This window comes from Cervus elaphus, chromosome 12 (assembly GCF_910594005.1).
Source record: "Cervus elaphus chromosome 12, mCerEla1.1, whole genome shotgun sequence".
NCBI lineage: Eukaryota > Metazoa > Chordata > Mammalia > Artiodactyla > Cervidae > Cervus > Cervus elaphus.
The window spans coordinates 58,031,158-58,046,885 of record NC_057826.1 but is presented as its reverse complement, the minus strand read 5'-3'; the positions used below and the strand labels follow the sequence as shown (position 1 = coordinate 58,046,885).

Here is a 15,728-nt window from a genome sequence, read left to right as displayed (position 1 = left end):
ACTCGGTATAAGGGAGGGCGCCGGGCAGAGGACTTGCTTAAGTCTACACAAGGGACACGAGGACCCGGAAACCCTATTCTGCACTTAATGAGGCCAGGACATTACCACATTTCCACCACTGGCAGGAGACTGAGGGTTTTATTCGCTGGAGAATCTAAACATCAGACTTGGGGACACTAGTCTGTGCTGAAAACAGATTTTCATACTAAATGCAAAGGTCACCCAGGGAGAAGATTCAAAGACCTTTCTTTGAAGAAACTAAATACTCTTACAGAAAAGGCCTCACAGATTCTGAAATATGGGGATTTCCTAGTTAAAAAAATTCTCATCACTCTATCACCCTACAGTGAAACCCACAAGTCAACAAGTTTTACCCATGGATACGGATCTTCCCATCAAGTTATACTGTCTCACTTTAAAATAGGAACAAAAAGCTAAGGATATAAGATAAGAAAGAAAACCCTCCAGTATGAAAGACCACAGACCACAACTAATAGAAGAAACTCAGAAACAAAAAACACCATACCAGAAACAAAATCTTTCAAAAATTAAAAAATTAAGCCAGAAGAGAAAAATATAAAAATGGCATGCTGAGAGGGAATTTAGAAAGAATTCTGAGAAATTAAAAATCATGATAGATGAAAAAAAATAGAAAAGCTGGGTGATTAAAGTAAGGCAATCTCCCAGAAAACAGAACATAAAAACAAAGAGATGGACAAGAGGAGATAAAAGAAAACTAAACAACGAATCTAGGATGTACTACAATATGGAAAATAAGCTCCAAAAGGGGAGCCAGAGAACATGGAAGCGAAGAAAGTATTAACAAAATGATAGATGGAAAATTTGCTAGAAATCAAAGACACAAATCTCTAAATTTAAATGGCTCATTAGATACACAGCAAAATGAAAAAAAAAGAAGACCCACATCAAAGTAGATCACTGTGAATGTACTGATCATTAGGAATAAACAGAAGGTCCTAAAAGCTTCTTGAATTTTATGTGGTAGAGACTCCTACCTGTCCCCCAGGGCACCTTTCCCTTTCTTCCTTTTAGTAATAGGATCTGCCTAGTTAGAGAGAACAGTTCTCACAGCTGTGTTCACGTGACTAAGTTTTGGCCAATGGGATGAGAGCAGGAGTGATGTGTGCAACTCCCAGACCATGTTTTTGTAAACAAAGTTCCTTGCCCTCCAAGTTCCTACTGGCAGAAAAATGGTAACAACTCAAATCAGTTGCTCAAAACTCAGAGAGGGAAGACACATTTTGAGAATCCTGGGTTGCCCTGCTAGTTTGAGAACCTAGTAGAGCAGAGTTGTTTCCTTACTCTGGCTATTTTGAGAAACAAACTTCCATTTTATTTAAGGCACTGTAGTTTTGGGTCTCTTTGTTATTCCAACAAGTAAACTGCAGTTTTCAAAAAAAAAGTGTTAAGAATGTAGGGTCACTGACAGAAGGAGTTTTATCTATTTTGTTCAGTGCCACTTCTCTTGTACCTACAATAGGACCTGCATGTAACAGGCATTTAAAAATTATGCATGAATAATTTATGAGTGAATGATACTAGACTTCAAAACAGCAACTATGAAAGCTAAAACACGGTGGGAAACTGTCTTCAAGATTCTGGCTGAAAATGACTTAAATTTCTCTACCCAGCCAAACTTTTTTGGGGGGCCTTGGGGGGCCAGTTTGCACCATGTGGGCTTGCAGAAGGAAATAGCAACCCACCCCAGTATTCTGGCCTGGAAAATTCCCTGGAGAGAGGAGCCTGGTGGGCTAGAGCCAAAGGGGTCGCAAAGAGTCGGATACGACTGAGTGACTGCGCTTGAGCATGCAGGCTTGTGGAATATCAGTTCCCTGATCAGGAAATGAACCCAGGCCCTTGGCAGCAAAAGTGCAGAGTCCTAACCACTGGACTTCCAGGGAATTCTCCTGGCTAAACTATTAACAATGAAATATATAATAAATACATTTTCAGAAATGCAAGAACTTAAAAATTTATATCCCATGTATCCTTTCTCAGGTAGCTACTACACAATGTACCCCTATCAAAATAAGGGAGCATATCAAGAAAGAAGACAAGGAATCCAAAAATCAAGAATACAATACATGAGAGATGAAGGGAATTTCCAGTATGACAGCAGAAGAAAGTTCTAGGATTTCAGCTAAGTCAGAGGCCGAGACAGCAACCAGTCCCAAATGGAGCAGGAGGACAAAAGATCATCAGTAAGGAAGTTTCCCAGTTAAAAAGCATACACAAAAACCCTCAAAACCAAAAAACTCTTGGTAATTTCCCCAAATGGTCTGACTTTAAGGAAAACTGTGGTTTTAAAGGGTGTGGGAAGACTTAGCAATAGACATTTAAAAAACAAACAAACAAAAAAACAAAAATCCTAAACATTAATGATGCTATTATTAACTTCAGGAAACAGAGCATACAAGAAAGGAAGCATAATCACGGTATATACTCCTTGACTTAGCAGTGATTAATATTTTTCCCAAATGCGGGAAGTTTATTAGGCAAAGAGGGAAATCCTCATCTACCATGTCTTTTAAACACTGTCTAAAAGTAATGATTCAAGAGAGAGAAGAATAAACTTACTTTTCTCATAAGACAGGGACTCTTGTTACTATCTATATGATCTACATTTTACTATCATAGAAGCAGAAGTCCTCTAGATTGGGAGAATTATTACAGAGGCTGCTGTGTCCCTTTGGGTTATTCTGTTTTAAACAAATGACCACAGAAAGGTAGGTGACAGTATTTATGCCTGGCGTGCTGCAATTCATGGGGTCGCAAAGAGTCAGACACGACTGAGCGACTGAACTGGACTGACGACATAATTAAGGATGGCGGAATAGCATTTTACTTAAAATGCTACTTTAACTAAACAAGCTCATGAGAAGAAATAAATGATGAAGGCTAGCCTAGGAACCTGATAAACATTTAGTATTATTCCTGTAGAAAAATGAATTGGAAATAGCAGGGAAGAGGACAGACAACTGATATGAAATCACTGTTCCTTCTGCGCCAAGCAATGTCCTAGGAGCTCTATACAGTTATCTCATTTGACCCTTAACAAATTGGAGATGCTAAGTAATTTGCTCAGCATCGTGCAGTCCCTAAAACATATGTAGTAAAATGATGAAAATAAACAATAGTAAAGTTTAAATAGTATCCAAGTGTAAAAAAATTATTCCACCCATTTGTAAGAATTTCATTTTGTAAAATCTTTACATGTTGCTAAAATTCAAAATATTCATATACAAAGTTCATCAATGCAATTATCATCTTTATAGTCATTTCATTAGAATCAAGTTAAATTCCTACTTACTTGAATGAGGCAAGAGGACTGGAGCAAAGATGCTATTGCTTCCTATTAGAAGGAGAAAAATCAATTTGAAAAGGAAGGTAATATGTATGATTTTATTTTAAAAATATGTTTGCATAAAAACATACATAATAACATGCACAGAGTTCAGAATTTTATCATCATCTTTTGCCATGTTAGTTTTTAAAGAATGAATATGGTATTCTTTGTACTTGAAATGTTTTTCCTTTCTTAGCATAAATAGTTCCCTCTCTATCAGTCTCTTTAAATTTCCTTCACAGAACTTATCTGCTTTGTTTTCTTTTTCATTGGCTATTGCTCCCTTTAGAGTAGTACTGGGGCTCAAAAGGTCCTGAATAAATCTTTGTTGAATGAATAAACTAGAAAATAATATGCAGAAGCAATGCACAAATAATGCTTTACTCCCCTGTGTTAATCACTATTTTCATATATAGATGTCATTTTTTATACTAATATAGTTTGTAAAAGATTCTACAATTTCCTAACTAAAATGATGAGAATTAAAACACAAGATTCCCTTTATTGCCAAACAATTTACGTCAAATACATACCACAGGAACTGTTGAGATCCACATCTAAAAACACACTAAGGTCTGAAGAAGCAGATACTGGTGGGGTAGATGGTGTATTTGGAGAGGTTGGTGCTGACACTGTTGATTCAAGCTCCGTTTCAGCAATCCGACTAAAGCTTATTTTACATGGTTCTCTTTCTAATGGTGTTGGGTGACCTCGCAAAGTACCTGAGGTAGAGCCATGTCGGCCTGTGTTAGGCCTTATTCCAGGAGATTTTAAGGAGAAAGCTGATTTCCTAGGCTAGGAAAAGCAAATGTAATTACCATTACTAACTTGCATGTACTTTAATAAATAAAGTACATTATGTAAAGTATTATGGTTTAGCATATTAGTATACAGTTAAAAGAGTACAATAAATCCCAACCTGCAAGGACAGTCTGTAACATTCCAGCAGAACACTTTGAGATTTGATTGGCTTAATTTTAAGGTGGACTCGAATACTGTATAAGTAAACATCTTTTCATAATTCAGAAATAAAATACTGTAAAATTTGTGTGAAAACAACTGTTTGCTCCCAAGACACCTGAATCTAAATTTCTTCAAATTATTGATATCAATTTTATAAATATTTACTGTAGATATAATAAATACAACATATTATGCCAGGTGCTATAGAAAAAAGAGACATGCCTCTCCTCAACTCCACAAAATAATAAATGACCAACCGCTGCAACAATACTGTAGAGTCTTTGGGAAAAATTGCTATCATTGTCTCTCACCTTCACCCTCTACTTTTAAAAATTCCCACAGTGGTAACTTAATGAAAAATACGAACTCAGATTCAGATAATTTAAGTTAAAACCTCAAGTGTGCCCTTATCTAGCTATGCAGCCTCGAAAAGGTTATTTATCTCCTTTGAGCCTCAGTCTTTATGTCTGTAAAATGAGACTAAGTTCAACATCATACAATTGTTGTGGAGATGAGGTAATATGAAACTTATCTGGCCCAAGGTTCGTGTTTTATAAATGCTTTTTTACTTCCTTCCACATCTTGTTTCACTTTCAGCTACTTGTAATTGGTTTTCTACTACTTCTGTGTCACTGTAAACCCCAGGAATAAAAGGAACTACTGTACAGTAGCAAATTTTAGTGACTGAGGTGGGTTCCAGTGGTAACTGTGGACAGCGGTGTTCTTACGGCAGAAACCATGGTCAAGTCAGAAGAACCACAATATATCTCCTTACTCCTTCTCAAGTCTCTTCATTCCCTGTCCTATTACCTACCTGTCATTTAGGTTCTCACTTTCTCATCGCTTTCCCCATTATACTAGGAAGGATCAGAAATGGATGGGTAAGTAAGTGGTTCTGAGAGAGAGGATAAATCAGGTTTTATCTAACTGCTAACAGGATATATAATTTTAGAAACAGTGTAATACTGCAAAACAAAACAGGTATTCAAGCAAAGTATGATTTTAATGGAAATAGTCTGCTGAACATTAAAGGCAATATTGTTTTAAAGAACAAAATTTTCCAAAATTGTAATGGACTTACAAATCGAGGTGGCTGTTTGCAGTTTCGGGGTTCAATTTCTAGTGACTTGTTGAACAAATAATCTGTAAACTCTTTTTCAGAAGCACATCCCATGGGGTTAAGGTTTTCAAAGAATCTCTGGAATTAAATATCCATAAGTACATATTTTAGATTTTATTAAAATGTTTATCAGTTTAATATCAAAAAATTATCAACAAATTAATAGATCCTAATGTCTGAAAAGCCCTCAAGGATTGCTGATTCCAATCTCTCTATTTTGGGATAAAATTATAGTTTTTATGGAAGTTTTATACTCCAGTCTTAAAGTTCTACTAAGAAGATGAACAGACTTTCACTTATTATCATATTAATAGCTTGGTATCCCTCAGTTAACATTCCTACTGATTACACAACAAAATGATCATCAGTAATAAGTCAAAAGTGTTTAAAACAGAATTATAATTATAATCCACAATAAAACTTTGATGATCAGAAAAAAAGTAGAGATAAATTGGATTAAAGTCTATTCAAAAATAATTTCAAGGACAATAATATATTTTAACATACCTGTGCTCACATCTAGCAAAATAACTTTTGTCTTTCATGAAAAAGTATTTCCTAAACTTAAACATAGGTTTTTAAGTAGAAAGTTTAGATGATTTAACAAAGTGCAGGAAGGGAAACAGTAATCTCACAATGAGAGACTGCACTGTCAGCATTTTACTATTGGGACATTCTTCCAGTGTTTTAACTATGTGTGTGAACATATGCACATATACATTAATACAATTTTTTTCCTGCAAAATTGGAATCACAACATAGGTATTTTTAGCCTTTTGAAAATATTAATTTTTTTCTGTATGGTTTGCTTTAAATAATGCAAATTTTAGCTATATTGTACTTCATCAGATGAAATGTTCCAGAATTTATTTCACCAATTTCCATATAGGTATTAACTTACATAGGTGGTTTCTAATTCTTTGTTATTATAATTATAATTACTGTTATTATCAACTCGGGCATAAATTTTTCTGTGCATTTCTGATAACTTCCTTAGAAGCAAATGATTGGATTTGGTTTTATTTAATTTTTGAAGAGGCTTAGAAGCATATGTAAAAATAAGTTCTGAGTTTTAGCTTTACCAGTAGGCAAAATGACTTCTTCCATTTTTCAGGCGTTCTGCCAATTTCAAGAAAATTGCATTACCACTTTAACAATACTGAAACAATTTATTCTTATATTCAAGTCAGCTAAATTAAATCATATGGACCAACAGTAATTTAAAGACTTATTAAGTTATAATTGTGATTTTCTCATCTGTTACTCTACTTTTAAATACTATTTAGTTTGGTTAACTATGCCTTGAAAGTGAATGGCTACTTTATTTACATTTTAAGCTTACTTTGAGTCAATCGTAAAACAAGCATTCTCTGCCCCTTACCCTCAAAATAATGCTTTAAATGACGATAGGATGTCTAGATCAGATCCAGAAACGTATTAGGAATTATTGAGATATGAATGCTAAAAGCACTACTTTAATTATACCCAACTAAAATGCAACATTATTTCTGGGAGGAAATACATGTGAATTCTAATCTGGGCTTCAAAAACATTTCTTTTTTTTTTTTTTTTTTGGCCCCATCACACTGCTTGTGGATCTTAGTTCCCTGAACGGGGATTGAACCTGGGTCCATGGCACTGGATCTCCAGGGAATTCCCTCAAGAACATTTCTTTACCCCTATGTAGCACCAAGTCACAGAGGGTTGGCTAAATGCTGAGAGAAGGGGATGAAACAAATGACCATTTTCTTTAAAGTAAGTATCTGTCTATATTTTCACAACAGTGTATGCTTCAAGTCAATTTTTCTTAGGACTTTAGGGTTCTTTGTTTTGAACTTGGAACAAAGAATAGTTACCATCTTACAATTTAGGAGGACAGGAATGATGGCAACCATTTTCACTCAAAATGCTCAACCTGCAGACTATATCTGAAAGTGCACCACAATCTTTAATGTGAAAGGTAAACTTACTCTGATAGTTATATGTTCTGAATTTCAAATAAACATAACACAATAATATCTACTTACTAAAGACATAATACCATAGTATTTACTCTAATTTAGAAGATATTCACACCTTATAGTACCACAGAAACAATATTATGAACTATTGCTCAAAACAGGATATCAAGTGATAAAATATTTTTTAAAAAATCATTTTTTTGCTATGCATACATACATATTACTCTCCCAACCCCTTCCCCTACTTAAATGCAGTGTTCTTATAAAAGTATTAATTACTTAATGTTATACTGGCACATGTAAAATACCTAAAATGTCTATTAATTAATGATAGTACTGGTAGTGGATTTTCTTTTTACTGTGTGGATATCAGAAAGCATCTTTCATTCCATTTTGTCATTCATTTTTTTGGAAGTGTTACTTAAACCTGTTGCACAAAGCAGCAATAACTGTCAAGACAAAGTGCCTAGTAATATTTATAACGGCAGATTGTTAGTGGAGAATATCTAATATTCACCACTTCTATCTATTGATTCATTAATGCATATTACTTTCATAACAAAAATAAAGATCATACTGTATGGCTATGGAATTTCTTAGAGAGGGCAGAGGACTTAACATGTTCTCTTTTAAAGATAAGCAAAGAAAATATTTACCCTCATTTCTGGTTCTATCCGTAAACAGTAAGGTTGATTTTGATACTGCTGAATTTCTCCAGTAATTTCAGCTACTTTCCTCCTCTTACTGAAATTGATTAAATCTTTCCCTTTCTTTTTTAAAAAATCATTATTCCCTTCTTCAGTCTTCAGTATATTTGTTAAATATATTCCTAGTAAAAAAAGTATTTGAAGAAAAGTTTTAAAATTGGTTACTTAACCATTTGGGAAAACAATTGATCTAGTAAAGTTGAAAGACATCCTATAATACAGCAGTTCTTACTAGTGAAATCTCTGATATATTTAATAATCAATTCTACATGAAGAATTTTTTACATGGATGAAAATAATTTAAAATTGAAAGAAAATTAGGGCTTATAAAGAGCTTAATTTGCCATTTCTTAGTCTAATAGCCTAAAATAAAAGGGAGGATTCATCCACAGTCTAAATTATGTGTTAAATCTACTCTAACCACTTTAATATTTACTATAAATATTTAACGCCAGTGATCTTAATTGATTATTGATAAAATATTTAATACCAATGATCTTAAGTGATTATTGACCAACAAATTAATTTTAAGCCAATTCTGGTTAATAACACTACAGATATGTAAACTAATTCTGCTTTCCCAAAGCCTGTAATTTAGACACAAACGAATTATTCTTCAGTTTTGGACAGGAAGAAAGTTTTCAGTTTCTCTTTCACACATAATTAGATTCATTTACATCAGCGGCTCTCAACTGGGGGCAATTCTGTCCCCCAGGGGACAGATATCTGGGAATGTCTGGAGACATTTTTGGTGTGTGCTATAATTTGAATAGTCGAATGTTCAAAATTCATATGTTGAAATCCTAATGCCCAATGTGACAGAATGAATTGGTGAGGCATTTGCTGCTGCTGCTGAGTAGCTTCAGTCGTGTCCAACTCTGTGCGACCCCATAGACGGCGGCCCACCAGGCTCCCCCGTCCCTGGGACAGGTGCTAAACTTATGAGGGTGGAGCCCTCATGAATGAGACTACTGCTCTTATAGAAGAGATTCCACAGGACTCCTTACAACTCTATAACTACCAGAATTAGAAGTTTTATAGATAAGAGTCTACATAGAGAGTTTAGGTTTTATTTATCAATATAGACAGCTAATAAAAGTAGATATGCTCAGATATAAAATCAGGACTATCTGCTTCTAAAGGCTGGTCTCTTTTTGCTATATAACAAACTCTCCCTCAAAATATAAATCCATATTTTGCAACTTACCAAAAAAAGGCACACAGGGTGGATTGATTGATTTAAGTTTCACTAGATATTTTTTAAAATGATCTTGACTTAATTCCACAGCTTCATCCAAAATTTTCCTTTTTCTTTCCTGCAACGCCTTTAAAAATATATAAATGGAGTATAATTTGTTTTTTTATTTTAAACAACTCAATCATATTTTTTAGGTGCAGAGCTTTCAGTTTTAATGTTTTACAAATGTTTGAAAAAAAAGTTTTTAAATTTAGAGACCAGTAGTATTCTTATCTCTACTTGCTGGAAATGACTTATCTATAAATATAGAACTTTAAAACTTAGTTTTTTTCCAATATAAATTAGAGGATTAAACAATAAAACAATCTTCCTTAAGTCATTATTAGTTATAATCCTGATTAGCAGGAGTTTCAAATTATAGCTATAGGAGAAAAATATAATCCCATGGCATTCAGTATTTTTCTATTGGAAGGGTAATAAGATTTTGGTAAAGAGGAGAAGGCCAAGGGAGGGAGTCAAGAATTGAACAAAAATTTATTAAACCAAGTAAGCAGTCATTTATTTTATATTTCATTATTATATTTTGTAATTAAGAATCAATTAATTTTATTTTTAACCTGACACACACACACACACATACACACAAATTGATAGCAAACATACTTGATGAAAAACCACTCAACTCATTTCCTTTAACTTAAGGAAAAAGCAAAGGTGACTGCACTGTAACTTTTATTCAGTACTCTACAGAAGTTCTAACTAGAATGGACAAGAAAAATAAACAAACAAACAAATAAAAGACTAGGGACTGAGAAGAAAAATTGCCAGTATTCACAGAGGAAATGATTATGTAAAGAAATATAATAAATCTACATTTAGAATGTTAATGAAAGAATTTAGCAATATTGCTGGATGTAAAACCAATAAGCAAAAATCAACTTCATTTCTGGATAGCATCAATAAAGAAAACAAATTTTAAAATATTCTAATATAAATCTAACAAAACAGTTGTGAGGTTTTCATCAAGAAAACCATAGAACTTTATTAAATAAATAAATAAATGGAGAGATACACTATGTTTGTAGTTGGGAGGATTCATTATTGTAAAAATGTCAGTTCTTCAAAATTGATTTATAGAACCTGTGCAATTCTTATGAATACCCCAAGCTTTCAGATGATTCTACAATTACATAATAGCAAAGAGTCAAGAAGAAGTCATTCTTGGGAATTCCCTGACAGACCAGTGGTTAGGGCTCAGTGCTTTCACTGCTGGAGTCCAGGTTCAATCCCTGCTTGGGGAACTAAAAAAAAAAAAGAGTAAAGTCACTCTTGAAAAAGGAAGCTTGGTGGGGACTTGGCCTACTATAGTGTATCAAGAACTAGTATAAAATTATGGCAATTTAAACTTGCGGCACTAGCACAGGAATAATGGAATACATTAAAGGACTAGGACAGAGGAACCAGAAACAGGACCACGTATTTATGGATACTCAATTTATGACATAGCTAGCACCTAGAGATCAATGAGGAAAGAATGTTCTTTTAATAAACGTGTGGGATCATCTGGCTGGCCCAATGGAACACAAAATGAAATTAGACTCCATACTCAAAACTTGTTTCCAGCTAGATTAAGGACTTAATGAGAAAGACAAAACATTAAGATAACAGAGGAGGATCTATTATAGATGACACCAACAAACACAAATTACAAAGGAAAAAATAGGTGTGACGTTAAGAATTTTTGTTCATCAAAAGACATAATAAAAATGGTGAAAAGAGAAGCTTTGATCTGGAAAAAAGGTATTTATAACAAACATAACTGACAAAGGATTAAGATATAGTATATGAGAGAACTCATACAAATTCATGAGAAAAACTCAAGCAAGAAAGGTAAAAAAATTTCCACAATATAAAGAGCCAATAAACATCTTAAAAGAGGTTCAAACTCAATAGAAATCAAGAAATTATAAACCCAAACCACAAGACTAGAAAAATTAAAAGAACTGACAATATCAAGTGTTAGTGAGAATGTGGAACAACCAGAGTTCGTATGTTTCCATTGGGAGTATAAACTGGTACAGTAATTGGAGAAAACAACTGGGCATTATCTATTCTATCGCCCAATAATTCTACTTCTAGGTATGTAAGAGAAATTTGTACATGTATGCACCAGGACATAGGCAGAAAATGTTTATGACAATATTACTGATAGTAGCATCAAACTAGAAAAAATATGAATGATCATTAACTAATAAATAAATTAAGCAAATAAATTTTAGTAAAGTTATTTCTATAATTTTCTTGATGAGATCTCTAGTTTTTCCCATTCTATTGTTTTCCTCTATTTTTTAACATTGATCACTTAGGAAGGGTTCTTATCTCTCCTTGCTATTCTTTGGAACTCTGCATTCAGATGGATATATCTTTCCTTTTCTCCTTTGTCGCTGGATTCTCTTCTTTTCTCAGCTATTTGTAAGCCCTCCTCAGACAACCATCTTGCCCTTTTGCATTTCTTTCTCTTGGGGATGGTTCTGATCACCACCTCCTGTATAATGTTACAAACCTCCGTCAATAGTTCTTCAGGCACTCTATCAGATCTAACCCCTAGAATCTATTTCTATAATATGATACGGCTATAAAAAAGAATGGCCTATAATCATAAGAAACAACATGGATGAATTTTAGGAATATAATACTGAGTGAAAAAAGTCTTGGAAGAATTATATTCACATATAATTAAGAAACAAGAAAAATAAAACAACATTGTTTAGAGCTACAAATAGTAAAACTATAGAAAAAAAGCAAAAGAATGATACACACAATATTTAGCACAGTAGTTGTCTCTGAAGGGACAAAGGAGATGGAACTGGGAAAGGTTTTTAAATTGGATGCCAGGTAAACAGGCTTTTTTTGTATTTTTATTCCTTATACCATATACGTATTTTAAGAAATATTATTGAATATTTAATATTTTAAGAAACTAAAGCTTAACCTCTCAAAATGAATACATTTCTTTAGAGTTTACAAAATGAGAAATGAAGTTAATAGTCTCTTAGATTAATATTTGGCAATATTTGACTATTAACATCTTTTTTTTTTAACATCTTTAATATATAATGCTACTGCTAAGTCACTTCAGTCGTGTCCAACTCTGTGCGACCCCATAGACGTCAGCCCACCAGGCTCCCCCATCCCTGGGATTCTCCAGGCAAGAACACTGGAGTGGGTTGCCATTTCCTTCTCCAATGCATGAAAGTGAAAAGTGAAAGTGAAGTTGCTCAGTCATGTCTGACTCTTAGCGACCCCATGGACCACAGCCTACCAGGCTCCTCCATCCATGGGATTTTCCAGGCAAGAGTACTGGAGTGGGTTGCCATTGCCTTCTCCGTTAATATATAATATGCTCATACAAATCAATAACATGCAAACACTCAAATAGAAAAACACATACATGAAAGCAGTTTAACCCTATACTCCCCTCTAATCACAACCCACTGTAAGAATGAATGTTAACTGAAGAGTACATATCCTTCCACACTCTTCTCAGAGCTTGTGCAACTCCACTTACATCTTTAGAGTTTGTTTTGTTCAGTTCTATCAAAATGAAATCATATTATACTCATTTTTCTAAAGATTTTTGAAATGGCTTTTCCCCTGAATGTCACACTATTCTTTAGAGACATACACATAGATTCTAGTCACTTTTTTCCCCTAGCCAACCAATACTCCACATGATAGGGGTAGGGTAACATAATCATTCACCTATTGATGGACATACAGGTTGGATCTAGCTTTCTGCTGCTATTAGTACAATTACTGCTGCAGAAACTAGATCTTTGTACCTTAATTTTATAGTCCTAAGCTTTTTATTCTGTGTCCAAAAGTATGTGTATTTTAACATCTGTTGCCAGATTACTTTGCAGTAACACTGTAAAAGTTCACATTCTCAAAGGCAAATATATTTGCATGGCTGAGTCTCTAAATTTTCTATACTTTCTGTATCTTCCAAATTTTTAATGATAAACATGAATACATATACCATGTTTACACAATTATTTTTTATAATTAAAAAAACATTTAAGCTTTTGAAAGCATTCTCTCCATGTTACTCTTTGACTATATACTACAGGTAATTAAAGTAATTTGTATATTTATATTTAAAATACTTTTAGTCATTTATTTGAAACTGTCAGTCAATGTACTACTGAAAAAATACATTTGGAACTTCATACATTTGAAAGTGAAAGTGTGAGTTGCTCAGTTGAGTCCGACTGGTTGTGACCCCATGCACTGTAGCCCACCAGGCTCCTGTGTCTGTGGAATTGTCCAGGTAAGACTACTGCAATGGGTAGCCATTCCCTTCTCCAGGAGATCTTCTAGATCCAGGGATTGACCCTGGGTCTCCAGAACTGCAGGCAGAATACTTACCATCTGAACCACGAGGGAAGCATTTAGGTAAGCATATTAAACAGTCACAAAACACATATTCTTTGATGAATTCTAGGCTTACTAGCATATATTGATGTATTTTCTAATATTGTGATACTGTGCTTCAGGAGTAAGATACATTTATAAAGGATTTACTCAAAAAAGATTGGTGGTAGAAGGAATCTCTTTTACATTAATTTTATCGCCTCTCAAAAGGATAAACTATTTAAGCCTAAAACTTACCTCAAAGGTATGATCTAGTCTATAGACTGATACTGAATTTACTGCACTGACAATCTCCAGTACACCATTGAAATTATTCAAATCTTGAAAAACTTGCAGAATTTCTATAATTCTACTCAGTATTGCCACCCGTTCCTCAAAATTTTCTGCCTCCACAATGCATCTAACAAAAAGAAAAAAACATTGCTTAGAAAGCAAGAAGCAAGTGCCTTATTTCATACAGAAAAGATATACATTTTCATGCAGAATGTTTGCTTATATGTGACTTAATGTTATAGGACTATATTAAGAAGTAATAATACAAAGAAGTAAAAACTTACTTTTCAAACCAGAGGGTGAGATTTGTGGTGTGGCGAATCATTTTTAATAAATTTGGGGAATTTATTTCTTTATCTTCTTTGGTCCATACACTCCCTACAAGTTCAGAAGGTTGAACTTTCCTGTGGAACCAAAAATCCATGCACTTAATCTACAAGGGATCAGTATCAAAATTATTTAAAGGCCTCCAAAAGCTTAATAAGAAAAAGATAACTGTTTAGAAGATAAGTGAACAAACATACAAGGAGAAAATTTACAGAGAAACAGAACTGAATAGCCATGGACATGAAGGAATATTTTAACTCTTACTCAGAGAAAAGAACATTAAGCCACAGTAAAGTGGGAACTTCACTGCTGTCACGCTAAGAGAAGTTTAACACCGAAGGGATAAAAGTGTGGGAGAAAGAGAACGCCCCATCACTGATGTGCAAATGAAAACAGGTACAACCACTTTTCAAACAATTTCACAATATCTCATAACACTGAAGACATACATACTAGATCATCTAGTATTTCTAAGAATGTTCAGTCAAGCAAAATTGGCAAGAGTGAAAAATCCCAAGCAACCTAAATGCTCATCATCAAGAGAATGGATAAACTGTGGAGTATTCATACAATGGAATACAACACAGCAATTAAAATAAGCAGACTGGCACGATACTCAGCAACTTGAACAAGTGCCAGAAACGATTTAAATAAAAAAACAAGTTACAGAATTATACATAGGTAGAAACAGACTGAAAACATGTAAAATAATGCTACATGTTGTTTATGAATAGTCGTATGTGTATAAATTATAAAGACACACAAAGGAGTAGTAAATGCCAAATATAAGATAGCAATTATCCTTTCGGAGAAAGAAGAGGAATGGGATTGGGGAGAATTACACAAAGGGTTTCAATTTTATTTGTAATGTTTTTGTTGTTGATAAGCCCTTACTGTATTATCTTCCATATTTTTTAATAAAAAACAACCAGCTGGAAAAGCAGATTAAATCACTGTATATAGTGATTCAGGATTATATGATTTTTAAAATATTGACCAGTGGCATTGCCATCACTGTCCTATAGACCTGGTTATTATAATAATAAAAAAGCCCAGTAGATTTGAATACAAAAGGATACTCTGAACAGTCTTGGAAATAAATTTTCTTAGTTGGTTCTATTATTTCATCAGAAATTTAGTTTACAGAGTGTCAGTGCTTTACGTATGGTATCCTTCTTCCATAAGACACATATCACTTAAAAAAGGTATTTCTATGTTTTGAAAGTAGGTCCACATAGAGCTCAGTGCTTTTTTATTCCTGATGTCCATTCATGTAACACTGTAAGGAAAATCTAATTTCATACTATTTGCTTTGTTATCTAAGTAATAAGTCTCTTCATTCCCACCTATCACAAATCCCACAGAAAAGAAACAACTT

The 15,728-nt window shown here is 33.7% G+C and overlaps 1 protein-coding gene across 2 annotated transcripts in view; it reads right to left on the bottom strand.

Moving 5' to 3' along the window:
• SOS2 (SOS Ras/Rho guanine nucleotide exchange factor 2) overlaps positions 1–15,728 on the bottom strand; it is a 96,712-nt gene that overhangs the window by 8,589 nt on the left and 72,395 nt on the right. For both annotated transcript variants that reach the window (XM_043919059.1, XM_043919060.1), the window contains 7 exons: positions 14,308–14,427; positions 13,988–14,150; positions 9,326–9,443; positions 8,068–8,240; positions 5,412–5,528; positions 3,901–4,162; positions 3,332–3,373 (listed from right to left, as the gene is read on the bottom strand). In XM_043919059.1, coding sequence (XP_043774994.1) covers positions 3,332–3,373; positions 3,901–4,162; positions 5,412–5,528; positions 8,068–8,240; positions 9,326–9,443; positions 13,988–14,150; positions 14,308–14,427 — 995 coding nt within the window. The remainder of the gene's footprint in view (positions 1–3,331; positions 3,374–3,900; positions 4,163–5,411; positions 5,529–8,067; positions 8,241–9,325; positions 9,444–13,987; positions 14,151–14,307; positions 14,428–15,728) is intronic.